This window comes from Annulohypoxylon truncatum (genome assembly GCF_022578515.1).
Source record: "Annulohypoxylon truncatum strain CBS 140777 unplaced genomic scaffold F4807scaffold_34, whole genome shotgun sequence".
Lineage (NCBI taxonomy): Eukaryota > Fungi > Ascomycota > Sordariomycetes > Xylariales > Hypoxylaceae > Annulohypoxylon > Annulohypoxylon truncatum.
This window is the reverse complement of record NW_025953820.1, coordinates 405,700-430,282: the sequence shown is the minus strand read 5'-3', so window position 1 is coordinate 430,282 and position 24,583 is coordinate 405,700. Positions and strand designations below refer to the sequence as shown.

General features: G+C 41.2%; 8 protein-coding genes, 1 non-coding gene and 1 pseudogene across 10 annotated transcripts; 5 read left to right on the top strand and 5 right to left on the bottom strand.

Annotated features, from left to right (window-relative positions):
* The first annotated feature begins 88 nt into the window (after positions 1-88).
* On the top strand, positions 89-179 carry F4807DRAFT_t122. Its single transcript has one exon. It is a non-coding gene; the product is annotated as a tRNA-Tyr (tRNA).
* A 625-nt stretch (positions 180-804) lies between these two features.
* F4807DRAFT_439385 (uncharacterized protein) lies at positions 805-1,746 on the bottom strand. The gene has a single exon (XM_047999197.1). It carries the CDS (start codon positions 1,585-1,587, stop codon positions 1,204-1,206), a length of 384 nt encoding a protein of 127 aa, XP_047851028.1. The 5' UTR covers positions 1,588-1,746; the 3' UTR covers positions 805-1,203.
* A 1,759-nt stretch (positions 1,747-3,505) lies between these two features.
* F4807DRAFT_t123 lies at positions 3,506-3,592 on the top strand (annotated as a pseudogene). The gene has a single exon. The product of its transcript is annotated as a tRNA-OTHER (tRNA).
* Positions 3,593-3,759: 167 nt separating this feature from the next.
* F4807DRAFT_439378 (uncharacterized protein) lies at positions 3,760-5,424 on the bottom strand. The gene is made up of 2 exons (XM_047999196.1): positions 4,994-5,424; positions 3,760-4,920 (listed from the first exon to the last, which is right to left on the bottom strand). Exons 1-2 carry the CDS (start codon positions 5,078-5,080, stop codon positions 3,958-3,960), a joined length of 1,050 nt encoding a protein of 349 aa, XP_047851027.1. The 5' UTR covers positions 5,081-5,424; the 3' UTR covers positions 3,760-3,957.
* A 2,058-nt stretch (positions 5,425-7,482) lies between these two features.
* On the top strand, positions 7,483-8,897 carry F4807DRAFT_233651 (glutaredoxin). Its single transcript, XM_047994184.1, has 2 exons — positions 7,483-8,398; positions 8,452-8,897. The coding sequence occupies exons 1-2, from the start codon at positions 7,897-7,899 to the stop codon at positions 8,775-8,777; spliced, it is 828 nt and encodes a 275-aa protein (XP_047851026.1). The 5' UTR covers positions 7,483-7,896; the 3' UTR covers positions 8,778-8,897.
* Positions 8,898-9,874: 977 nt separating this feature from the next.
* Positions 9,875-10,339, bottom strand: F4807DRAFT_463716 (uncharacterized protein; the record flags this gene model as incomplete). The annotated part of the gene is made up of 1 exon (XM_048002021.1): positions 9,875-10,339. One exon carries the CDS (start codon positions 10,337-10,339, stop codon positions 9,875-9,877), a length of 465 nt encoding a protein of 154 aa, XP_047851025.1.
* Positions 10,340-12,015: 1,676 nt separating this feature from the next.
* On the top strand, positions 12,016-12,500 carry F4807DRAFT_233389 (uncharacterized protein). The gene has a single exon (XM_047994183.1). It carries the CDS (start codon positions 12,049-12,051, stop codon positions 12,328-12,330), a length of 282 nt encoding a protein of 93 aa, XP_047851024.1. The 5' UTR covers positions 12,016-12,048; the 3' UTR covers positions 12,331-12,500.
* A 467-nt stretch (positions 12,501-12,967) lies between these two features.
* Positions 12,968-15,127, bottom strand: F4807DRAFT_233333 (uncharacterized protein). Its single transcript, XM_047994182.1, has 8 exons — positions 14,790-15,127; positions 14,586-14,721; positions 14,343-14,524; positions 14,249-14,285; positions 14,132-14,199; positions 13,697-14,079; positions 13,573-13,640; positions 12,968-13,507 (listed from the first exon to the last, which is right to left on the bottom strand). The coding sequence occupies exons 1-8, from the start codon at positions 14,880-14,882 to the stop codon at positions 13,014-13,016; spliced, it is 1,461 nt and encodes a 486-aa protein (XP_047851023.1). The 5' UTR covers positions 14,883-15,127; the 3' UTR covers positions 12,968-13,013.
* Positions 15,128-17,853: 2,726 nt separating this feature from the next.
* Positions 17,854-19,744, top strand: F4807DRAFT_439366 (Brix-domain-containing protein). The gene is made up of 3 exons (XM_047999195.1): positions 17,854-17,999; positions 18,058-18,141; positions 18,212-19,744. The coding sequence occupies exons 1-3, from the start codon at positions 17,986-17,988 to the stop codon at positions 19,068-19,070; spliced, it is 957 nt and encodes a 318-aa protein (XP_047851022.1). The 5' UTR covers positions 17,854-17,985; the 3' UTR covers positions 19,071-19,744.
* Positions 19,133-19,744, bottom strand: F4807DRAFT_233306 (uncharacterized protein). The gene is made up of 2 exons (XM_047994181.1): positions 19,478-19,744; positions 19,133-19,414 (listed from the first exon to the last, which is right to left on the bottom strand). Exons 1-2 carry the CDS (start codon positions 19,594-19,596, stop codon positions 19,195-19,197), a joined length of 339 nt encoding a protein of 112 aa, XP_047851021.1. The 5' UTR covers positions 19,597-19,744; the 3' UTR covers positions 19,133-19,194.
* Positions 19,745-24,583: the final 4,839 nt, after the last annotated feature.

The following is a 24,583-nucleotide window of genomic DNA, read 5'->3' as shown; positions in this document are numbered from 1 at the left end:
GTACATAGTCCATTTTGCAGAACTTTCTTTCACCTTCCCCTCGCAGGAAGCCCACTTCCTCTGAAGAGTAAGGCACAAACCAACCACTCCCTTGGTGGTCTAGTTGGTTATGGCGTTCGGCTGTAATTGAATATTTAATTGTTACCGAAATGTCGCTGGTTCGATTCCGGCCCGAGGGAAATCACAACTTTTTTTGTCTTTTTATCAATTAGTTGATCGATCTTACCTTTCTTTATTTTTCGTCTTTCCCCCTTCCAATGCCACTTTCGAATTTTAGCTTAGGTGACCCTCAAATGAGGCTCTGCGGAGAAGATATAACATGTCCGCAATACTTTCACATTGCGAATGAAGCAAGATCAACCTTGTTTTCGGAATAGTTTGCACAGTGGGGGCCATCGCCAAAAGCCTGCAGGACCTTGGTATGTGTCATACAGGTTCGGCATATTACCAAAATAGGACGCTATTTTCAAATAATACAAGGATGACGTGTGAACTTTTAGATGGATGCATATTGCAGTTCCTATCATATTGCTTTCGTCATTAAGCAGATAGGTTCCAAGTAGATGATGTTCAAGTTCAAGATATCTTGCTATTCAGATTATAAATAGAGCACCCGGGGATAACTAAAATTGTCACCGCTATATAGTTGCTTGGTTACATGGATAGAAATGACGTGGTTTCAATATAGAATCTATAATTAACCATATATGTAATCATTAAAACGGTGACATCTCGCCTGCCCGAATTATCTGTATACTAGGTAGGTAGGTTTTGAAAACACAAAGAATTCCAGTGGGTGAGTTACAGAGATGTAAAGACTAGAATTAGCTAATATAAAAACACGTAGCTAAGATATGTACTGATAGCTACTCCGCGATCAGGTTATTCCACGCCATTGCCTCCCTGACGTTCAGTAAGAATTCCAGAGTACCACCCCCAAATTTGGATATCAGAGCAACCTCAACGAAACCACTGCGGTGTGTGATGTATACCTGAGCATCGTGCTCCTCATTAGATCGCGCACCTTTTCCTCAGAGCATAATTGTGCTCCGTTCTAGTAAACCCAGCCATGCTGCCACCTTAACCGACCATTCATGTACGCCATTGGGAGCAAAGTCAAGCCTGAAATCCAAAAGGCCGAACTTATATACCTAGAATATGTCTAGGTAGGTACTTTGTATTATCATCTCATCTTTCTCAACCTCAAGTCCTACTCTGAGGCGTCGAGCTCATCGGGCCGTACTCAGGGGCTGGCTCCTCCGTCTTTTGGCCGTTCACCCGGTCATGGTACGCTGAGGGCGGGCTCCCCATGTCCTTGAAGGCCTCCTTGATTCGTTGCCGAACCGATCGCTTTTGCGTAGTAGTATCGTTCTGGCCCTGCTCCTTGTCATAGGAGTAAGCGGTAGAGCCCGAGAAGGTAGAGGCTGATGAAGACATGACGTCGGATTGCGGCTGTGGTTGGGCTTGGGACGCTTGGCGGGCTGCTCGTTTTTGTTCTTGATGGTAGGGCCAGATGAGTTCTGGGTTTGTCATCGCCAGTGACATAGAGACCGAGGCGGCGGTGGTCTTGTAGCAGTCCTTACACATTAAATTGCTGGTCGGGGTTTTCAGGTGCCTTGTAGGTAGGGTTTATAATGATGGTGGTGGACTGATGTTAAAGGTGTACTAAAGCCGTTATCTTATGGATAGAACCAATTGGAAGGGGTTTGTATCTATAACTTGGTGATAATGATAATGATGATGCTGTTGATATTGTTGTTGACCAAGAATTGTCCTCAATCTGAGAGAAAAGACATACACTTTATAATAGCTGCCATTGTGACTAATAGTTAATTGCGTAGCCTGAGCAAGGGTTGATGACACAGCCCTGTAGGGTCGATGGTCTATAGGAAGACCGTCAGAGCGGACTACTGCCTAACTGGGTCGTCAGAGGAGCCATCTGATCGAGTGGATCTTGGTATGCAAAAATAGGGTGAACATGTCTAATTCAAGTCGCTAACGCCTTATAGGGTTGAAGGATTATAAGGCTATAGGTAGGGTTGCAAATGCGGTGAACTGGACGATGGTGGTGACCAAATCGTTGGTGCAATGCTACATATTGTCCTGATGACTGCATAAGGCAGTTAACTGCCTTATGCTCCCCCAAATCTTCACAGGTTCTTCATTTCCGTTTCCATGGCCGACTAGGTAGTGTCGAGCTACTCCAACAAGATTCTAGTCTGCCGCCCTTTTGTCGACGCGTCCACTGTCTAGGCTGCCAAATTGAAGATTCAGCTACTGGCCCAATGCTAATTAGGAGCTCGCGAGGTCCTGCTAATTACATATCAATGTCTAACACGCCTTGCGAGGTCGGATCGAATTCCGAACCCCTTACATCGCCAAGTCAACGTGTCCCGCATCGCTAAAGACATGAACTCGTGGCAGCATATTTCGTGTCTAACTAGAAATTGGAGCCGTCCCCGTCCCGCCGGGTGAGTCATGTCATGCCCCGGCCCGTCGTGGGGAACAACCGAGATGAACGTGGCCCCGGAGGGACCATCTCTTGACTAGATCGCGGACTAGCCAAATACGTGCATGATTTTCGCTTCGGACTTCCTCTATTTTTACTAGTTTTCTTAGCTAATTTTATTTTTCGCGTCGGTTGCTATTCACGATGATGCTTACGATCGGCTTCATACTGCGGAATTTTCACAATACCCTCCTATGACTAACCTATCGAGATACTTCTGAATTGGCTCATTTTCGAAATTGCTAGTTCTTAGCTGTTACAGGAGTAGTGTAGGAGATTATTGTGTCATACTGGAGCGAGTATCCAGCACTGCCCCAACGAGGATTTGGGTCCAGGTACCTTTGGCTTAGGTCTTACATCCTCAAGGCTAAATTACGACATAGCTCCATCTAACTACCGCAGGAGTGTTTGACTGGAACCGACTACGAATTACGAGCTGAACAGGTTAAGTTCAATTATTAACGTGGTTTTTATCCTGTTTCTAGAATCATTGATATCAGACGAACATTGCGAGCCTCCAAGGAAAAGTCGAGAACTACGCCGACATCCTATCCAAGTCAAGACATCAAATCTAGGGTTTACTACCGGTAAGTTATGTGAGTAAGTATATCGATAGATATCCTCTCCATCTCGCCATATAGAGATAACAAGAAAAAGAGAGAAAAAAGGAAGAAACCCAAATCGCTATCACAAGTACGCTAGAAATCAGCAGCGCATATCAAGCTTGCTGATCACAAAAAGCAGATCACCCAATCGAACGTATCACCACCCTCGCGATGCAAATGAGGGAGACCAGAAATATGACTAGAGCACGGGACCATAAAACAACCAACCATGCCGCGAAGCCCCTCTATCCTCTGTGCAATCCTATCTTCCAGAACTCCTGGTCCGACTCCGCCATGCAACCTCTATAATGATACGAGTTAAACCTGGTACTCGCCTTCACCTCCAACCTCCGACCTCCAGAGCCTCTTAAGCAGCCTCATCCTCGGCTACTCCCACATGGCGCAGTGGTTAAAGCGTCTGGCCGCGCATTAGCGTACGACTACGTGAAGCGAGTAGGTTCGAATCCCGCTGTGGGCAACTTAACCAACGGTCCGATTTATTCAGGTTTTTTTACCCCGCTTTAGGGCTCGCTGGGCGTTGGAGGGTGGTTCTGAAAGACGTTAGAAGAAGGTGGACCCGGAGTAGGGTTTTTCCTGAATATAATCGGCTAGCTAGGGCTGGCGCTCACTGGCTAGAGTAATGCAAGAGGCAGGAGTGGAGGATAAAATTTCCTTATGTCAAGCGGAACTCTAGCTCTGCCTACCTACCTAGGTACTCTAGACGTCCCATGCGTCACCGATACGCGCTGCTATGTGTACTTAGTACTGCTATAGCCCTTGGACGTAAACAAATTCATCATCATCATCATCATCCTCGGCTACGGGCGCATTCTATTGCGCTCCTTACTCTCCGGCCTCCTCCACTGCTGCCTCCAAAAGTTCCATCACAACTTCCTCCGCAATTTCCTCCGCAGACTTTTCCGCGGGCTTCTCCTCCTTCTCGTCCCCGGTGACGAGGTCGTAGACTACTTGGCTGAGGACGTTCACCTGGCCATTGGTTGTGCCGTCCCAGGCAGAGGGGTCCGACATGTACAGCTCGTTGAAGCGTTCCACCAGAGTCGAATGCAGACTGGGGGGAGTATCTTCATCGCCGAGCTCGAAACTAACGAGCTCGGTCCAGCCGATCTTCTGCACCTTGTCTGCCATTGACTTCCAAGCACCATCTCCGAGGATGTGGCTCCATGCGAACCACGAGCCGTGGCGGAGCACGCACTCCTTGAAGACCACCTGACGCTCTGGGAAGTTGGTGTCAGCGTGGGCGAGGTCAAAGTTGTCGAGGAAGAATCCCCAACTCAGGGTCGTTACGAGGAAGTAGATCATTGCGATCTCTTCCTTAGCAAGGGTGGTGAGGTACTCGCGCTGACTCGCGCGCGCGCCCATGTTGGTACACGGGTCCATGAGCCGGTAACCCAAGGGCAAGTCGCGAGGCTCGAAAAATTTCCCCTTCATCCAGTTGTAGCACATTTCGTTCATTGGGCGACATGGAGACTTGACAGCAATGTCTGCAATGTGGTTGCATTGCAGAATTGCCTTCTTGAGGAGCGCGTGTAATACCTGCTTCTGTTCGGCGCTTGATGATTCGAAGCGAGCTGGCATGCTCCGCTTCACAAAGTCGGAATTCAAAACACCCTCGGTGTGGGTGTCACGCTTGGCGATCTCAGCGGCCATCTGGAAAGTACCCTCCGTAACGGGGCGGCGCATAAACATCTCGGACGATAATACCGTACCAATCGGCGGAATAACGAAGTTCGACACAATGTTCGTAGAGATCGAACGCTCGTGGTTGCTGATGAGCGCGTGCAGTTGCTATGTTGAGTAGTTAGTTTATCCTGCTAGCACTGCGGAAAGACGATGTCTGTGGGATCAGAAGTAGCCTTACCTTGTTTGCCAGCATGAGGTTGAGAAGGGACTTAGAATCTAGGCACTCAGCAATGCCGAGGACGATTTCGGATGGGAATCCTTCCATCTTGTATGGCGGTTAAGATAAATGTAAGAGTATGTTCGGGACTGATGGGTAGAAGAAACTTTTGTTTCCCGGGTTCAGAAGCCGTGATAAGTGTGAAGGTAAAACTATCCTATTTGTATGCTGAAAAATTTAGAAGAAGAAAAGAGCTTCCAAGGTTGCTTGGGTTGAAGTAAGAAGAAGATGGTGCAAAAGTATCGGGCGCCTGTTTTGTATAATAATGTGTCAATGCTGAAATTGTAGAACAGGTGGGGGGGATAAACCAACCAATAGTACTATTGCAATGTCTGTTCCTAAGAATTGGATAAGATGGATGATGGATGATGTTGTATAGAATAACCAACTGACTTGAGTGAAGTTGGGTGTGAATAAGTAGAGTCTGGTGAGCGATGACTGCGTACCTTGATGGCAGGACGGACTCACAACTAGAGGGGAAGGTTCTTCAAATATTTCCAAAACTGAGGAAAGAGCCATCAAGGTCAATTGGTACTCATACTTCCCATACAGTCTGCAATCGCAAAATGACTGCTATTTCAGAGTTTAAACGGTCCTGTCGACATCGACGAAAGAAAAGAATAGGCCATGTTGTGGCCAAAACACTATGATTAGTCATTTGTTTTATATCTAACGTTGTCTTTCATCCCAAGTTGGGATTCAAGCATGGTCAAAGCTGACCGACAGGCGGCCCGGCCGAGATCGATTGAGCGGCTTAAATGAGAATCTGCACGGTCTTAGTAAGTTTAACTGTGTAAATCAATCATCAGAGTGTTGACTAACCGTGTGAGAGGAATAACCTTTCCGGCATCAGCTGGCACCAGGAACCTTGAGCATTGATATCCCTATCTGCCGAGTCATAGGGGCAGAAAATTCAGTACTACGCAGTCGTGACCTGTCCAGCCTTACTGTCCAATCCTTGCCTGCCGTCTGTTGCGAACCTTCTCGGCCAAGTTGACTGAAGTTCCCCTCGCATCATTGCGACGATACATTGGGAGTGCCTAGCGATTCTGGAATTGTTTAGCATGGCTAGTAGCGCATTCGATCGACGGGGATACCCGCGCGGCAGGATATATCGCCAACTACGTATCTTAGCGATATATACCTACCGAGACTCTGTCGGTATATGAGAATATGCTAATCCAAGCGTTCGAGTTTGACGGATTCCTACTACAGGTATTCTTTGAAGGTCGCGATGAAGGTAAACACTCCAGTTTGAATTGATCAATGCACTCATTCCACCAAAGGAGTTGCCAATGGTCAAGCCCTACGAAGCGACATCATAGGAACGAAGATCACGCTTCTGGATAATCGTATGTTCGACGCAACTTGTCTGCAAAGACTATTCGCATAATACTCCGCTCACAATTATGGATCACGTCGTCGGTCAACTTGTTATATAAGACTGGGACGATCGGATGCGCGTAGCCGTAAGCCAGCCTTATTGTCCGTCCTGTCGCATGTTGACGTCCCACAAATTCTCCCGACTCTCGGAAACCAACGCAACATGCCGAACAACATAGAAAATAATGGATGGTTGCGAATTGATATATTAAAAGATCCCGACGATTTCGAACCTTTGATTGATCCTTTACATGGCAATATAATAATATATTGAGAGGTCGGGGTCGTGAATGGACGATGAATGATGCATTGTCCAGGGGGAAATTTTACCCCAGATCTGCATGTCGCGGCGATGCTGCCGGGACATTTGAAGGCTTATCAATCCATACGAGGCCAGAGCTTCATTGATAGGGCCCCTTTCCCCTTGCAGATGGGGGCTTGCAAGTTGAGTCCAAATCTAAAATGAGAAGATAATTTTAGAGCATTACTAGACCATGTTAGGTAAATAGATCAAGAAAAGTAAGGTCTTCCATTGATATTTTATCTTGTTAAGTTTTCCTTTTCCAAGCTCTAAGGTTGCTAGTAAGCGATGTAAAGATGTAAAGGGTAAAGCTTTACCAAGAAAAAATTGCCGATCCGACTGGGGGTTTGCGGCGTACTGCGGCATACTGCGGGGCCTAGACTTCTGCTTGAGCAAGTCCAACCAGTAAACACACACAAAAGCAGTTGGTGCCAGGCAAGCTACGGTATAAATTGCAAGGGTTTACAGGTGAATATGGTAAGTTTACAGGGGTATCGTCCAAGTTAAAGTTTGAACCACAACCAAAACCACCTTCGTCATTCCTTACACTACGTATTTGCCCATTTTCCATCTTTGATGTTTCAACCCTCACTCACTCTTTTTTCTTTAATTCAATCCGCTCAAACTACCCTTCAATTAATCACCAAATTAATCAGTTTTTAGCTATCACTCCTTGCTTTTTGCACACCTTTTTTAATTGTCTGTGTAACTGAAACTAGCAAGCTAGTAACTAATTAACTTGTTAATGCGCTGAGGGTCGCATTTAGCCGCCTCAATTCGAAATCGTCTTGTCGGTATCCAGTCTTTGCCAGATCGCCATTTCAGCCCTGTCAAAACTTCGAATAGCCCCCCTGGTATCAAAACCACAAGTCGGTTTCGAACTTTCTCCCTCTAAGCGCAGATCCCGAACCTTTCCTCGTCCGTCCTAAGTAATCATATTCAAATCGACAATTAATTGGTATTTTGTTCCGATTGTTCCCATTGACACTCTCCAAACGATAGAGGCATGTTTGCGCCGGCCGTCAGATAGACGCTCGCGGACAATCACCAAACAAAAGAATACTTTAGCTCCTTCCGTTCGATCGTAAATTCGCCACCCTAACACATCCGGGATTTCCATCATATGCGTAACCATCAGTAAACCCTCAGTGCTCAGTCCGCCCTAAACAATCCCTCCATAATGCCTTCGGCCAGAAGAGTACGCCTCCTTACGATGGTGGCGCTAGCCGCCATCATTACCACCTTATTTTTCACATCCCAAATGCGATCGACCATCCCTCACGATAATCGAACGGTGCAAGATTTCTTTGGCAAGACCATGAATGGCCTAGGCCACCAACAAGGTAGTGGCCAAGTAGTCATGAGCGGCAAGGGCACAACCGTCGACTCAACAGTAAAGGACAAAGACGGAGATGGATCCGTCGACGAGGATGATGAGCAATTAGCCAAGGAGATGTCCGATCGGCTGCGAGCCGCCGAGCAGAAGGCCAAAGATCTAGCCAATGCCAAGGCACCTTTAAAACCAGATGCGCCGAGCGAGGTCGTTGGTGTTGGAAGCTCTGCTGGAGGACAAAAGAAAGGTAGCAAGGGTTCGGGCGCAGGGACCGATGAAGAGGAGGAAGAGTCGGACGAGGACCGCGAAGTCGAAGTGACCCTCAGCAATATACTAAAGAAATCTCCAGGTAGGCCTAGTATGTTAACCGTGATCTATATCGTATAGCTAATCTACCATTAGTTGTGATCTTCTCAAAAACATATTGCCCTTTTTCGAAACGTGCAAAAGGTGTTCTTCTCGAGAAATACTCTATCGACCCCGCCCCTTACGTCGTCGAGCTCGATGAGCATCCCTTGGGTAAACAATTACAAGCCAAGTTGGGCGTCACGACTGGACGACGAACTGTACCTAATATCATGATCAACGGAAAGAGTGTCGGGGGCGGCGATGACATTGCCGAGCTAGACTCGAGGAAGACCCTGATCGACAAATTCAAGTCTATGGGAGGAAAACGGCTATCTATGAAGGAGCGATTCGTCGGGAACGCCAAGGAGAAACAAGAGTGAAGATTACTATCCATCACATCGACAACTACTTCATCCTAGTAGGGTCAACTCGGGAACATGGGATATGGAATGCGGTAATGTAATTGGGCCGCCGTGATCTGCATGTACGGCGTTGGGGGCTTATTTCCTTGATAAGTGCTATCACATTGGACATTTTGGGTCTATCGTTAGAGACCAAGACGAGGTCTTGAATCTTGGGTTCTAGACTAATTGTTCTAGGACGTCTCTCGATGTATAGTAATGTCGAAGCGCGTACATAGCGTCCAAATCACGCCTGTGTATGCACTGGACTTAATTTGGGTCGGATCAGTTAGTGGGACTGAACAGTTATCATACTTAACACAGCCCCCATACTACTTGAAGCAAAAAGTTCCTTCCGGTGTTCTACAAGGAACCTGTTCGGTGATGAGAGAACTTTAGTATGATGATGGACACGATTTGATTTCCTGAAATATCTTTCCCAGGATTAAACATATATATAACAGGCCAAGGCTAAGACTAAGGGAGCACACCCTAGGACTCCACCGAGACATGAGTAGCAGACACTGCCTTTTATCTATTACGCCCTAAAGAGTGGCCAATCAGGTGCAGGAAACGGGTGGCCAAGGAATTATCATCGCTGTAGATACAGTGTCCGCTCTAAATATCATCTCTACGCAAAAAGGGAATCAATGTTGGATATCCGAGAGAAATAGGGGCCAATACTGACGGAGACGATCGACATGAGCTCAGTTCTTAAGGGATATGATCGTGAAGAAGGGCAACATTAAAGAACTATCTGCCTTTTTTATTCCTAACCCTATGGAGTTCTCCGATTTGGAGTGTTTTATGGGTTGCAGTATTGGAGAGTCAATGAGACTTATTCATTGCAGCTTCGTTTGGACCTTCAGTCTGCGTGATATCGTCGCTGGTATTCTCTTTCTAGCTAAATAAGTATATGAAACGAAAGATCTATGCTGTCTAGGTAAGTATATGTGTCTTGCTAGGAATCAAGTATCTAATCTTCATAAGCAACCATTGAAAAGAGCCCGAGTTGTGACTTCAACGCCTATTTCCGGCGTCGCTTGGAATATCATTGATGCCATTTTGAGATCTAGTCATATGATAGCGGAGGAAATCGTAGTGATAGGGGCCAGTAGAGCAGCAGAAGATGAGGAGGTATTGCAGTTATCGCCAACACCCTGCCCCGGGCCAGCTTCGTCTTGCTTACAGGTGGTGAGTTGGAAGCGGTACGACTGTGCGGTGGCTTTGTTGGTAAGGTCTATGCAGATAGGAAGCCCGGTGCCAGGTATGGAGGTGCAGTCGTTCTGGCAGCCGCAATTCGCATCAGGGGAGTTAACTAGATAAGATCCAATAAAATTCTGGCCATGTAATCTGACCGACTTCCGCCCCCATTCTTTGCGTAGACAGGCCGGGTTGTTGACGCTGACGGAAAGACCACAGTTGACGGAGCAGGCCTCGTCATCGCAGAATTGTGCCCAGACACTTCCAACGGCTAGGCGAGAAAGGATTGTGCCGATAATGAAAAGGATGGCCCTTGTGGTAGAATATGAATGATCCATGTTCAGAAAATTTATAGGCAGAATCTTATAAAAGATGAGTTCCTAGTATCGTACAGATATTAGAAAGGGGAATAAAATAGTAACAGAAAGCCAGACTTGACTGAAGACTTACAAGTGTCTAATACCAGTATCGTGATTTTGAAAGGGGGTTGAGGTAGCAGTACCTAGTAGTAGCAAGAAGAAACTCATCCAGAGAATTTGAGAGCCCATCTTACGATTATATTATAAACGCGTAGCTCCTTCCTCAAGTAATAAATGGCCTCACTCCGTTGTAACTTCGCTGCGGTGTGCTCATCACGTAATACATGTACGACGGAAGAGCACCAAGACAAGATTCAAACAGCGTCCACTGATTACGTATACTTCATAACATTACGAAAACAGATCGAGAGACATGTGGTATTTGGATCATACAGCAAACACAAGGTGGAACCCTCCACAGGAAAAAAGAAAATAGTTGGATACTGTTTGCTTCGAAGTCATGAGGCTCCTTGTGATCTGGACATACAATCAACATCCTGAAGGGGCATTGCTAGTCCTTCGATCTCCACCAGGTTTCTAAAGAGTAATACAAGTTTGGAAATTTCTAAGGGTTTCTGTCTCCATGTAAACCGTCCGCCAGTCTCGATAACTTCTGCAATAATAGCCCCTTTTTCATCTCATAATGAATGTACGACCATGCTCTTGGATTTGAGACGCTAATGGTGCTTCTGTATTAAGTATTCCAGCTCCAATTAGTCCTTCCAATAACCAATTATACTTATTGTCTTTAGCTTCCAAGGTTGATAAGATGTTTCCAGTCTCACTTCATAGCCTTTGCGGTGAGTGGAGGAGATGCATGACAGCACTTAAACTATCAGCTCTACACCGGATAATTGGTATATAAACCCCTAAGTACATAGTAGGTATTCACTCGGACACATTTAGAATAATTTCTGCAAACTCGGTCCACGACAACCGAAAACACCAGCACGAATAAGTATTCATAATCATAACGTAAATACAATAACCAAATCATGAATATCGTAAAGAGAACTATGAAATAAAAAGCTGGTCGGAGCATTGTCGAAATGTAAGTGTGTCTTCCGTCTACTTTTGAGGTAAGTTGTGGTTGATCGTTGATGGTGTTTCGATGTGATAACAGATAGGTACTTCACTTAGGTAGGAAATGATCATTTAAGTCTGAAATTTACCAGGAGGATGTGCCAACTTAAATAGCCATGGAAAGCAATGCGATTAGTTCCTGAATCCCTAAGGCGGGTGGGGATAGTCACCATAACCCGTATCTAGAAAGTTCCTGGTGTTGTCTAGAGCTTATAAGACAACACAACATTGTTCCTAACCTACATACCTAATATGGAAGACTGAATAATACTGTGTTGCACCTAGAAGGTGCCAACAAGAAATGTATGTATCTCTGATAATATCTCCGTTGTTCTAGTCGTTACCGTAGTGGTTCCTCGAGAAATGATATCACGTAGACTCGCATTCTTGTGGCGACGACAGGCTTAACCTGAAAGCTGTTCGGCAATTAATATTATCTACAATCTGAAAATTTCCTTTGAAACCCGCGATAATGGGCGAGTGGTGCTTACACGAAACCATCGCCTTCAAGGCTAGAAGATTGGAATATCAAAATGGCATCTTCTACCTTACGCCGATTGGCTGAGGATCAATCATATTCGCAACTAGCCTCACTCCTGCCTTTGATGCGGTTACCCAGAGCGCCAATAGGAGGTGCATCACTTGAAACAAACATCCTATCTTGTCTTAAACTTACATCGCCCCGCCTTCTAACTTCAATTCTTTCATCGATTTGGTTCTCTCTAGTTATTCAAAACTGGCTCTCTCAAATCATCATGCGGACACCAAAGCACCTTCAAACCCCTGACTATAAGCGCCACCATCTTGGTCAATCCGCAAACAGTCGCGTTCCATCGCTCAATAACCGTACCGTCTTCGTCGATGATAAGGTCTCGCTCTGGGCTTAGCCGTCGTGGGGCGGTCTGATTGTCCTAAAGAACGTCACGGCCTTAGAGCTCACTCTCTGCCTCTTGATCCTGGTCCCGGGTCATGGGTGGGTTAACAGGATCAAGAGGCAGAGGACGAGTTTTGCTAGAAATTGCTACTCCTTGACGCGAGATGGGTTGATTGCCGTGGCCGATACGCTCTTTGTAGAAAACGTATTTGGTGTGAAGAGCGAGAGATACATGCTCTCGAGGCGGGGACGGAGCCGGTCTTGACGTTGGCTGAATGACTTTGGGTTAGTGTAGGCTGGCCGGCTGATGACGAAGGTGACGTTTGGGTCGCTGAGTACGACGAGAAATCGAGTACCATCTAAGGCAGCACAAGTCTTGCTAGCTAGGACAATGGATGAAAAATGTAAGATTCTGCAGGGTCTAGGGGCGAAATATTATCAGAGTCTCGAGCAGTACGAGGGTACCGCATATGTAAATGCCTGGAAACAAAAGAAATCAAGAGGTCAGGCCGCTGGTGAAGCATTAGAAAGGGAAGTCCGGAATAATTGTAAACATCACCAGCAGCAGCAGACAAAGCACTTGCTACCTTGGGTAGGTACGTAAAAGAGTAGGAAATTCCCTTTTTAGTATTCGTATCAAAATAGCCAGCGAGTTAGTACAAACTCCAACCGCCAGAATCTACAAAGCCAACCTCTCTACCGCAGCTCCCGTTCCGTCGTATACGCAGCCGACTTATACGAGCTCCCTTCCTGATCCGGGATCGCTATACCGCGCCACGTGCCGTCGTGCTTCGAGAGCGTCATCTTGCGCGTCGGGACAAGATCGTTACGGCTCGAAATCGCGGTTCCGACCTCGAACCCCGTTCCCATTTCTTTCCTCTGCATGCCTTCCACCCCGCCTACGGTCAGAAGCTCGAGGGAAGAGTCCCTCTCGCTGCGCTTGTAATCGTTAGGACCTTCGCTGAGAACCGACCACTCCTGCTTGACGCTGATCTTGTTGCGGGAGTCGGGGCCTAGTCGGCTGGCTGACGACGGGCCGTATGTGTTGAAATTTGAACCCATATTCCGCGTCGTGCCAAAGATCTTGGGCAGCGCGCGGCTGAAGAGCGAGCGCACCGCAGGCATACACGCGCAGATGATGCCGACGGGCACTTCGATCGTGGACCAGTATCCCGTTTCGACGTAGTCCTCTGTGATATGTGTTAATACTGACCCTGGAATCTGGGGAAACTAAGTGAAGAAGGGGAAGACTTACGAGTGAGATTTTGGGTATCACCGAAATGGATAAGCGAATATAGACGGATGACGCTGACGACCGTGATGCTGTGTAACGAATTAATAGTTGCTCTCGACGGTTGAGGATCTCCAGAATAGCTTACAAGAAGCCGACAGCAAACATAGCTATGATCTGAAGCCTCTTTCTCATAGACAAGGATAGCCCGAACAATGACGGGAGCGGGAGAGCGATGACGGCCAAGTCTAACGCGATATTTATAGCCGCAGCAGACCAACCTAATATATTGATGCTGATACACTTCGACTCAGTTTCACCATCCCAGAATGTCCATGCGCCGGATATCGGATTGCATTGGAAGATGAGAAGAAGGTCGTAAGTGAGCGCCCATACGAGGTTTAAGCATATGAGGGCCCAAGCGCAAATGCGGAACGAGCGCTTCGGAAACACCTTGAGGTAAAAGAAGAGAATAGAAATCTTGGTCAGAGCCAGTGCCGTAATGTACAATAACTCATCGAAGAAATACAGCTATTTTCTGTTAGAGTAGGTTGCTTCGTATGAAAGTAAGGGGGTCACCAACTTTAAGGACCTCGGTGATGGAATCATGTGGGACAAACCACATGTCCAATCCAAGTCCGGCATTGGAAACTGACCAATTGTTAGTCTAAAACTATATGTTATAGGCAAGATGACTTACTAGGTACTGATAGACACGCGAAAGCGATTTCGAGGACCTATATAGGATGTTAGAAGGGGACGGACGGTAAGAATTCGAGTCGATGTCGGCGTACCATAACCAAACACATCACCGAATCGTCATGACCCCAATCATGCGGCCCAATGAGCCTTGCCATGCATCGTAAAACGAAAGCCAGCAGGCCAAGTGCGCCAAATACAATCGCAATGATTTTGACAAGAGCAGTCCTGTCCTCGCCTGGAATACCGCAAGTTTCGGCCTGGAATTTCTTCGTCGCTGGTATTATGCCAGTCAGCCATCGAAGAAAATCAACGCGATTTCCATGTTATAAACTCACCTAATTGGTCGCGAATCGAGCAGCTCGCTGTGACGCACTCGGTAATATCGGCTAGAAGCACTGAATTTGTGCAGATACATGTCGTATTCGTGAGCGTGCAGTCCGAACTGGCGACCTCAGTCGCGAGACATTTTAACTAGTTGAATGTCAGCCAGCCTATAACTAATATCTTGCCAGAGGGATGAACTCCCTCTCGAAACTTACACCACAAGCGGGAACTCCAGTGAGGTTGAGAGCGGCCAGCGCTGGCTGCAATGCACCCAGGCATAGCAGCGACAACAACGAAAGGAACCGCATCTTGACTAATCGCCAACGTAATATGCAAGAGATACCTGACGGGGAATGAAACGAACGGCACCGCAGTATCGCCAAAACAGAGAACGAGAAAGGTTTAAAGGAACGAAACCCCAGACATCGTATCTTGGGGAAGAAAAATCTACAAAGGAATCCAGAGCCATGTTTTTACTGAACGTGGATAGAGGTGGAAAACCACGCGGGCGAGACCAGGACGTCTAACCGATCCCTGCTGCCGTTCCCATCTGATGTCTCATGTTTGATATGCAAAAACGATTCGCCAGCGCGAACTTGGCGACCCAGCCTTGTGGGACGTTAACCCCCGACCCTCGTGGGTGTATGGGTATCTTCGAGCTGGTTGCAACAGCTAAGATACAGCTAAGCTCAAAAGCGGCAATATGCCGGTGATGATATTGACCCCTGGATTTTTCATCTTGGCAAGCTAGGCCGTTACGACCGGGTCCGTAAGCAATTCAGAGGGTAGGCCTGCCGAATCAGGAGACCTCGCCCCGGGATTCAGAGATTCGAAGCTTGCGAACATGATAAAGGAGACTAGCTGACGTGTGTGCAACTCGGCCGTTCGGTGCTATTGTGTTACAGTATAGACTAAGGCCGGAATGGTGCCCGAAAGACGGTCGGACACGTTTATAAAGTGACATCGCGGCACTTGAATCCATTTGCCCAGGCTTCTGGAAGCTTTGATTCTTAGCCCCTCGTACGTAGTCGATCGAGTCAGTTATAATAGAGATATCCGACTAGGTATTTAGTTATAACCAAGATTAGATAGAATTATACTTACTTCCTATGGTGAATACCAATGCGACCTAGCCCATACGGTCGACCGAAGTTTTTCTTGAAACATACATATGCAGGTCTATAGGAAGATTTTTCTTGCAGCGTAGCATTCCTCAACTTACGACCTTTAGCGACATGACACATCAAATCAACGTCGCAATCGAGCTTCTAACAGATAGCATAATTTTTATGCGGCTCAAAGCTGGTTCCTGATCAACACCACGTTGGGATAGTGTATGTGGAGCCCCGTAGGTTGACGAGATGCCGGATATAGTTAACGTCCCCGTGATGGCGCCGTAAGCCTGCTTCTAAAGATTTGCTGCCTGCATGGCTCTAACCAGAAGCAGGTAAAATCGCGTGCCGGCGCTGAGACGGCGTAATAGAATCGATGCTCTAATAGGGTCCATTCCGGTAGTTGCATTGCGTCTGGTTGCTGCGAGCCCCGGAAAGCCGGGACCATACGATCGCATAATGCAAGGTAAACGTGATAAAACTTTCACGGCAACCCGCTCTAAGTTTCAAAACATCCAGATCCAGTGGGCCTCACTTCATCGTTTTACCCATTCCTGCAATAAGTCATGATCGACAGACTTATCTAATGCCCAGCACGCATCGACTACCTATGGCGAGATAGCTTCACACGTGCTTTCTTCCACACTACCGTGTACTTGGTTTAGTTAGAGACCTGCCAAGTTAATTTCTTCCAGGGCGCTAGGCGAAAGGCGGCGTATAGGCCCGTGGTAGCTCATTAAACTCACAAAATATCGTCGGTGGTGCTGTGTACAGGGTTAGCCATGAAAATGTTAACTGTGCCGCTTTGAATGTACTGAATATCATGAACGTCTTTAAGAGTAGCAATTTCCATACCCCTCTTGCCCAGCAACTAGATCAAACTGTTTATCACCAGAGCGTCGACCTCCACTTCACTGTAGCTTTCGTAATTATACGAAGTAAGATGATAGGGTCCATTGCCTTACTAATGCCCTGTACCCAAGGAGGATTATTCTCTCCAGTCAATTGAGATAGGGCTCAGGGACGTTATATCCGGACCTCAGATATGGTATTTCCGGTGACGTTTGGTCGTGAACTCAACAAGAAATGTCGATTCTTGATTCTTGATCGCGCTGTTTCAGGAACTAACAACTGGACTTTCTCGAAGCTGGAAATCCATATGTCCGTTGGTGCCGTAACATCCGTAAGGGTTGATCGACATAGGGTTGCTGCCAATCGTTGCATCCGGATATGATTCCGTTGGTTCTGTCGTTGAGGACATAGGTAATTCCCAACAGTAGCTACCTACTTAGAGCTTATTGACAACAAAACTAGAATGACAGGGGCCTGAAAACAACTGTATGCATGGGAAGATTGTCGCTGCAAGGCTGTAGAGAAAAACGAAGGGTCGGCCTACGCCCTATCAGTCTCAACAATGGTATCCCTGAGACTAAATTGGCGCAGTCAAACAGACGATGAAAATGTAAGTTGATAATATCTACCAAATTTGACATAGAGCTAGACTCTGCATAGTAGACTCACGTAGCCTGAGAGTCGGGAGAAGATTAGGGACATTGCGGCAGCTCCCGTTATGCCGCATTATGAATGAGCCCCGGCTAGGCTGGAGAAACTGGTTATTTTCCCTGTAAGAAGTGGTGGCGGTTACCTTCAAGATTTTATCGTTTCAACAGCTGGCTGACGTTGTCCAACGAGGAACGCCATCACCAACATGAATGATCAAAAATGCTCGATTGCCTGTAGGTGTGGGGCACAAACCCCTGACCTTCCCCCGACTCTCAGGCTGTGTCGTACAGTCTAACTGAGAAAATCAGAACAGACATGCAATCAGGCAATGTAATTCTAGGAAGGCAGCGATGTCGACTGGCGCTGTGCGTGACGCTGTCGGATTAGTTCTATCGATTACAACCTAACGTTGAATTTGTTGTGTTTTAATGGAAGAGGTATAAAGAAATTCTAAGTTTATGGGCGTATGCATATGAGTGCTCAATATAACAGATCGTGAACTTGATCAAGATGAATTTTGCAGGAAGTTGTCATCTAGAGGAACACAGGTATAGCGGTCCAAATTGGTGGAACGAACCTGCCAGGTGGTAGCGGACCGAGTCGGGCCGCTCACGGTAGAGAATGCAGGGACCAACCCCAAGTGCTCTTCATACCGCCTTCTTATCTCGTTGATCTTCTCCACATTAAAAAGTTCTGCCGTCCTAAAAATTTCCAACGGCCCCTCTAACTAGATCACCAATTGCGACTGCGGGATCATCCACGATCTTAGCATTCTTCAATTCAGATCATCTCCAAAATGTTGCGACAAATGTACGTATAATGTAATGCCAACTCGATGGCTTTCATTTAGCTAACGATAATCACCTAGAAAACCACGCAATGCTCGCTCTAAACGAGCTCTCGAGAAGAAGGCTCCCAAGGTTGTCGAGAACCCGAAGACAGCTCTTTTCCTGTACGTGCTCTTATTCGGATAGGTAGAAGCTCAAATAAATAAACTGGCCAGACTGATCAGAAATATTCAGTCGCGGAACGACCTGTTCGCAAATCGCGCAAGATGCTTTAACAGACCTCTACTCTCTGCGACAACCGCTCGCCAAGAAATTCACCAAGAAGAATGACATTCATCCGTTCGAGGATCCCTCGTCTCTTGAATTCTTCAGCGAGAAGAACGACACCTCGCTGCTAGTATTCGGCATCAGCTCCAAGAAGCGCCCGCACACGTTGACATTCGCGCGCACCTTCGCAGGCAAGATCCTCGACATGTTGGAGTTGCACCTAGACCCGGAGAGCTATCGCCGCATCTCGCAATTCAAGGGGCGCAAGTTCGCCGTGGGCCTACGACCTATGATGCTGTTCTCGGGAACCGCGTTTGAGAGCCCGGTCGCCAACGAGTACACGATGGCCAAGAGCATGCTGATCGACCTGTTCAAGGGCGACACGTCGAGCGACAAGATCGACGTCGAAGGTCTGCAGTACCTCGTCTCTGTCTCGGCCGACGAGCCTGTGGGCGATGCCGTAAAGCCGGCAATTCACCTGCGCGTTTACCTCATCTCGACGAAGCGCAGCGGACAGCGATTGCCACGAGTCGAGGTTGAGGAAATGGGCCCACGCATGGACTTCCGAGTCGGCCGCATGCAGGAGCCCGAGGAAGCGGTGCTGAAAGAGGCTATGAAGACGGCAAAGGTGGAGGAGAAGGTCAAGAAGAACGTGACGACGGATACCATAGGCGACAAGATCGGCCGCATCCATCTTGGCAGACAAGACCTCAGCGAGCTGCAGACAAGAAAGATGAAGGGTCTGAAGCGAAATCGAGATCTGGACAACGAGGAAGCGCAGGCGATGGATGTTGACGAGGATACCCCGAAGCGCTCCAAGAAGTGAAAAGTCAAGGCGATGAAATACGCGCATGGGAATGGCGTTCTGGGTGGTTTCTTGTTATTGCTACAGACACATTGTCTAATGGAGTTGGGAGTTCCCCGTTCATGAAAAATACAGACTATTCCGCCTACTTCTGTTCCGACTTGAACTGTTGGTACAATTTGCCCACGACTCTCCGGCCCTCGTTGTCTCCCTGGATCCATTCTTCGGGTGAGAAGAGGTCGAACATGCCAACCCTGCCCAGTAATGGTAACGTCGCGCGCATCGCTTCTTCCAGCTGAGCTAGCTTGCCCTTATCTCCGGCCTTGTACGCCTCGTTATACGTACGAATGTTGATGAGTAATGCACTGCAAAGTTGGAGTTTAGCCCTTGATACTAGGTAGTGTATATGACAAACTACTAAAACTGACCCCACTGTTCCCGTCTGTACCTTGGTTCCGTCAGGCAACGTAATTTGGGGCATTTCAGCTCCGAGGGTAGCCGAATTGAGAGAAGCGAGTCTGCTACCGTCGTCGGTGTTGTTCGCCATGGCGTTTAAGATGGGTCCGGCTATATTCTGTGATGTGACGTGTGGTAAGTGTTGTCAAGTGGTACCAAAACACCTAGTGCCTAATAGAGACGAATGAAACCGAGTGATGGCTTTCTTACCCAATACGAATTATCTTGGAATTTTATCATTTTTTATATCATTTGTTATTTTGATAGCAGAATGACAGTTAGCCAGTGAAACGCACCACCTCCAGAAGCCATAGTGGATCACTGAAATGGCCGAGATCCACCCCGACCCCGATCTCTCGGGGTCGGTAATCCACATATTTCTCGGCGATTCTTAGCATTGAACGACTTCATTCCGTCAGGAAATAATCTAGCTGATTATAAGCCTGTTTGCTGATGCATCCTTACACTCCATTCTACGTACCTACACTAATTTTAAGGAAATATTTTCCTGGATAGCAAGACAATTACTCCTAGCTAGGTTACCTACCTAGAGGTGGTCCCTTGGGAAAGCCACAGTTACCGGTCGAACACGATACAGGAAAAATTCTTCTATGTGGGTTTCGTATTAGTTTATATGACAATCTAGCAACTTCTCTAATTGAACGATTCTTTGCCTAGGTTAACATTCAAGTTGCATGGCTTTAAAGAATGTCTCGGCCATTAGATCCTAGTAGATTCCGATATCTACGAGAATATTCCGCTTGTTTTTCGACAGTATGGACTGTTATATATATACCTATATATCATACCAGATACATAGAAACGCGCCAAAAGTTTTTAGAGCCTATACCATCTTACAACGAGCAGTCCCCCTTCAGAATCCACCTTGAAAAATAAAGCTTCATAATGGCCGGATCACCCATCAATGAAGATACATATGAAACCAGATGGTCCGAGTTCTATAAGGGATTTAGAGCACGACAAACAGACAGATTTACCAAAGTAGCTAAACACCTGCAGCAAAGATGGGTGTCTGTAGACAACGACATTACAAGGCGTTTCATCACTTTCCAGGCTGCACTTATATTCATGGCCAACTTATGGCCATCAGTCAAAGATCATGGCAATTTACCTGGGATTAACGCTATGGGAAACTCCATTAGCAATGCTGTAATAGTAGCGGATACCCGAGTGTTCTCTTCTACGCACCCCATTTCCGGTAAAGCCATGGCTGTCATGGTAGCAGTTAGTCTAAAACAAGGGGAACAAATGAATTCGGAGATGATGTCTGTATTAAAGTCAAGTTTCCAGGGACTATTGGATTTATGGATGAACGGAGAGAAATGTGATGCGATTTTATTTACGATGTCCCAGGTAGTTCACTTCAAGTATGGCGGATTGCATTCTGCGGAAGAGATTATTGTAACGGACCATTTCCTCCTTGCTGCTCAAGCCCGCTCAATAGTCTCGATAGATGGATAAGGCTGTTTTGTAGTAATATTATGCCATTGTAGAGTAATTTGTTAGTAACGAGACGCCAATCTCTCCAAATGTGGAACTATGCCCGACTTTTAGGAAGGTTTGCCCGACTTTTAAAAGGGTTATTATTATAGGTTAAGAAAAAAAAAAAAAAAATTTCCGAATTGGGACTAGTAAAATTATTAAGGTAGGCAAGAAAAAATTACGGGTACCACTATATTATAATTATTAATAATTATATAATAATTATAATAATTATAAAAAAAAAATAAAAAAAAAATAATTATAATATAATATAATAAAATATAATTATAAAAAACATAAATAATTATATAAAATAATAATTATAAATAATTATAAATAAATATTAAAATTTTATATAATTTATAATATATAATATAAACTTTAATTAATTATTTTTTTTAATAATATTATTTTATATTAATTATTTTATTATAATATAATTTTAATTATTTTATTTTATTTTAATTAAATAATATAATTTAATTAAATTAATATTTAAAAAAAAATTATTTTTAAATATTTAATAAAATATTTAATTTTATTTAAATTATATTTAAATAATATAATTATTAATAATATTTTTTTATTTATAATATTATAATAAAATTATAACCGGTATATAATTTTATTTAATTTTATTATAATAATAATAATTATTTTAAAAAAACGTAATTAACGTTTTTAATATTAAAATTAATATTAAAATTAATATTTAAAACTTTTAAATTATTTTTTTTTTAAAAAATTAAATAATTATATAAATAAAAAAAATTAATTTTTTAAAAAAAAACGTAAGTTTTTATAATAATTTTATTAATAATTAACTTTTTTTTTATTAAATAAATTATATTCATTAAAAAATCATATAAAATAAAAAATATCCACGTTATTTATTATATTTACATGGTTAAAATTTTTTAAAATATATAATTTAATAATATTTAAAAACTTTATCCCGTTATTTTTTAAAAAACTTTAATAATTTTTACTTAATTTAAAAAATTTTACGTTAAAATTTATATCATTTATTTTTAATATTTATAATAATATAAATAATAATAAATTTTTTTAATTTATTTTTAAAAATTATTAAAACATTATTTATAAACTTATATTCCGAATTAATAAATTAAAATATAATTATATATTTTTTTATAAAAAATTTTAAAGTGTATTAAATAATATAATAAATATGTTTTAAATTATTAATAAATAATTTTAATTTTTAAAATTATTAAAAAAAAAGTTTTAATATATAAAATTAATATTATAAAGTATTAAATAATTAAATAATAAAATTAAAATATAAAATAAATAAAATATTAAATTATTAATTTTATTATAACGTAAATAAATTAATATAAAAAATAATAAAAATTTAAAAATATACGATAATATATACGAATATAAAAATAATAATAATAAATATAAATATAAATTAATAAATAAAAAAAATATAAAAATTTAAATAAAAAAAAAAATAAATAAAAATCGTGTTTTTAAAAAATAACGTAAAAACCACATTTAATTAAATTTTATTTAATAATAATTTAATTTAAAATCTTAAATTTAAAGTTATAAATAAAATTTTTATTAATTATTAAATTATTTTTTCGTTAAATTTTATAAATATATTAAAACTTCCCGTTTTAACGTTAAATATATTTTATAATTATCCACGTATATTTTTATTAAAAAATTTAAATAATGAAATATAAATATTTTAAACGAACGATATTTTAAGTTATTTATTTTTTATAATAAAATTTAAAAATGTTAATATTAATTATATTAATATAATATGGATGGTTATAAATTAATGTATTTTAAATTATATCGTTAGTTTTTATATAATTAATAAATTTAATAATATTTTAAAAAACTTAAGTTAATTTTTTTTTATTATTATAATATTTAATATTATAATAAATAAATTTAAAATAAAGTTTTTTATATTTTAATAAAAAAAAAATAATAAAAATTATAAATTTATTATTTATTTAATTAAAGATTTTTATTTTTAAAAAAAATAAAACTATTTAAAATTTTATATAAATATATTAAATATTTTTAAATAAATAATAATAAAAAAATCATTATTTATAAAATTTATTATAAAAAAATATTTATAACGTATATTATATAAATTATCCGTTAATAAATTACCGTATTAAATATAATTTTTATAAAGTTTATTCCGATATATTTTAATTATTATTTTAAATAATTAAAAATAAAAACCTTATAAATAAAATTATAAAAAACGTAAAAAAAAATAATTATATAATTTATAAATAAATATAATTTTTATAATAATTTATAAATTATATAATTTAATTATTAAATTTATTATTTAATATTTTAATATACGTATTTATTTTTTATTTTTTTTTATTTAATAAAATAAATAAAAATTTTTAATTATAAATTATAATTTTAATTATTTAATATTATTTATTAATTTATATTATCGTATAATTTTATATTTATTATTTTTATTTTAAAAGAAATAAATTAATATTTTCATTATTTTTATTTTTATTATTATTAATATTAAATATATTATTAACTTTAAAATTAACCGATATAAGTTTTATTAACGTTTAAAATATTATAATATATATTTAAAATACACCCGGATTTATTAAAAATATTTAACTTTTTACCGATAATTTTAATTTTTTTTATAACGTTAATTTTTTTTTAATTAATAACAATGGTTTTTTTAAAATTCTTTAAGTTTTTTAAACTATTAAATAATAAAAGTTATTTTTAATAATAACCATATAAATAAAAAAATACTTAAGTAAAATTTCCGGTTCGTATTTAATTTTAATAATTAAAAATTCCTTAAACTTTTTAATGATTTTATTTAAATAATAAATATATTCGTTATTAATAAAAATTAATTTATTATTTTTAAACATTTAAATATATCGTTTTTTAATAAATTCATTAAATAAAAAATATATATAAAAAATATATATTTTTTTATAAAATAAATCGCTTTTATTTTAATTATCGGACAAATTAAAATAAAATTAAAATTCTATAAATATATTATAATCTTTTAATTTTTTTATTTAATTTTTATTTAAAAAAAATATAATAAAATTAAAACGTAAGTAAATTTTATTTTAAAATAAATAGTTAATTTATTATTTTTATATAATATTATTTATATTATTAAATAATTATATATTTATTAATTTATTATATATATTATTAAAAATTAATTTAAACATAAATAAAAATAATTAAATTTATATTTAAATATCCGTAAAAAATATAATAATTAACGTTTATTAAATATTATTTATTTTTAAATTATTTTTAAACTTCGTTCGAAATTTCCACGGGTATAACGTTTTTTAAATTATTATTAATTTATTTTATTATTATTTATAATTATTAAAATTAAATATATAAACGGAAATAAAATTATTTAACTTTTTAAAATAATAATATAAGTTAAAATTTTAACTTTTAATAATAACCGTAATTAATTATAATAATAAAACTTATATCGTAAAAAATAATTTATAATTTCCGTATTTAATTAATTGTTTTTTATA